Source organism: Grammomys surdaster, unplaced genomic scaffold (assembly GCF_004785775.1).
Source record: "Grammomys surdaster isolate TR1022 unplaced genomic scaffold, NIH_TR_1.0 160069, whole genome shotgun sequence".
Classification (NCBI taxonomy): Eukaryota; Metazoa; Chordata; class Mammalia; order Rodentia; family Muridae; genus Grammomys; species Grammomys surdaster.
In genome coordinates, this window is record NW_021623115.1 from 1 (window position 1) to 1,175 (window position 1,175).

A 1,175-nucleotide genomic window follows, 5' to 3' on the forward strand; every position below is an offset into this window, starting at 1 on the left:
AGACACTGCAGAGGAAGCAGCAAACACTGTCTCTTGATGGAGGGAGTGGTAGAAATCTGCTGGTTCTGTCCTGGAGGCCTTGATGATGACTTATTTGACAAGTGTCTGACCTTCACCAATCTTCATGGAGATGCCAAGGAACATAGACAACAACTCAGCTTCCTGCAAGATGTCTCTTCTCTCATTGTGATCCTCATGTCAGCTTCTGATACCAATGAAGAAAATAAAAAGCTTGTCAAACACCTCTGTAAGTCAGCAACACCTTTGATCTGCTTGATTGATGACAAAGAAAAGGCTGTAGCAAATTATTCTGGTAAAAGAATCAAAATTGGCATTAAGAATAGAAATGAGGCAGAATTAACAGAGGAGCTCACCAATGCCATCAAACTTTTGCTAGAGCTCTCTAATACTGCTCTCAGTTTGGAGGACTGTTCACAGACAGCTAGAAAACAAGGATTCCTTATTGATGAAGACCAGAGAGACTGCAAGGAAGCCAAGGAAACGTCACAGATCATAATGGCCCTCCTGGAGGAATGCAAGTTATCTCAGACAAAAGAAAATTTACTACCCCTTCAAGGACAACTTTGGCACCTTTGGTGTAAGAAAGACAAAGAGTTCTATCATCTGAGAGAAAAGGGGAATCGGAGCATTGAACAACATAAGAGTGAGATTGAAACAGATAAAAGAATAATTCGGCGTCGGCAATTGGAAAAAGCCTTTCCTCTTAATGATTTAATGCGCTCTGTTCTCGAACTCCTCCAAGACTATTCAGAAACCCATCACAAACTCTACTTTTTGAAGTGGCTGACTCTGTTTTTTGACAACCTGACTATAGAACACCTGGAAAAGTTACATGAAAAGCAGAGATCTTTGTGGTTAATGGTACAAAGAGAAAAGCAAAGAGCACAGAAGAGCAACTCCCTGACACTCTGGCAGAAGCAGATAGAAGCCATCTCCACAGAGATTCAGGACTGTACTTTAGGAATTGAGCACCTTCTCCGAGAAGTTGCCCAGATCTATGAAGCTCTGGAAGAAACTTCCTCCTCTAGAGATAGCCTTTTTCTCTGCCTCCCTCAAATTGCTGCAGACCTGATGATAGCTGGTATTCCCATTGAGCTAATGGATGGAGATGCTTCATACGTGCCTCTAAAGTGGGTAGCAGCTATTTTTGACAA

The 1,175-nt window shown here is 42.1% G+C and overlaps 1 protein-coding gene across 1 annotated transcript; it reads left to right on the forward strand.

The window, feature by feature from the left end:
- Window positions 1-3: 3 nt before the first annotated feature.
- On the forward strand, window positions 4-1,167 carry LOC114615836 (interferon-induced very large GTPase 1-like; the record flags this gene model as incomplete). The annotated part of the gene is made up of 1 exon (XM_028761444.1): window positions 4-1,167. A coding segment is annotated over one exon (1,164 nt), but the record flags the coding sequence as incomplete, so codon positions are not given.
- Window positions 1,168-1,175: the final 8 nt, after the last annotated feature.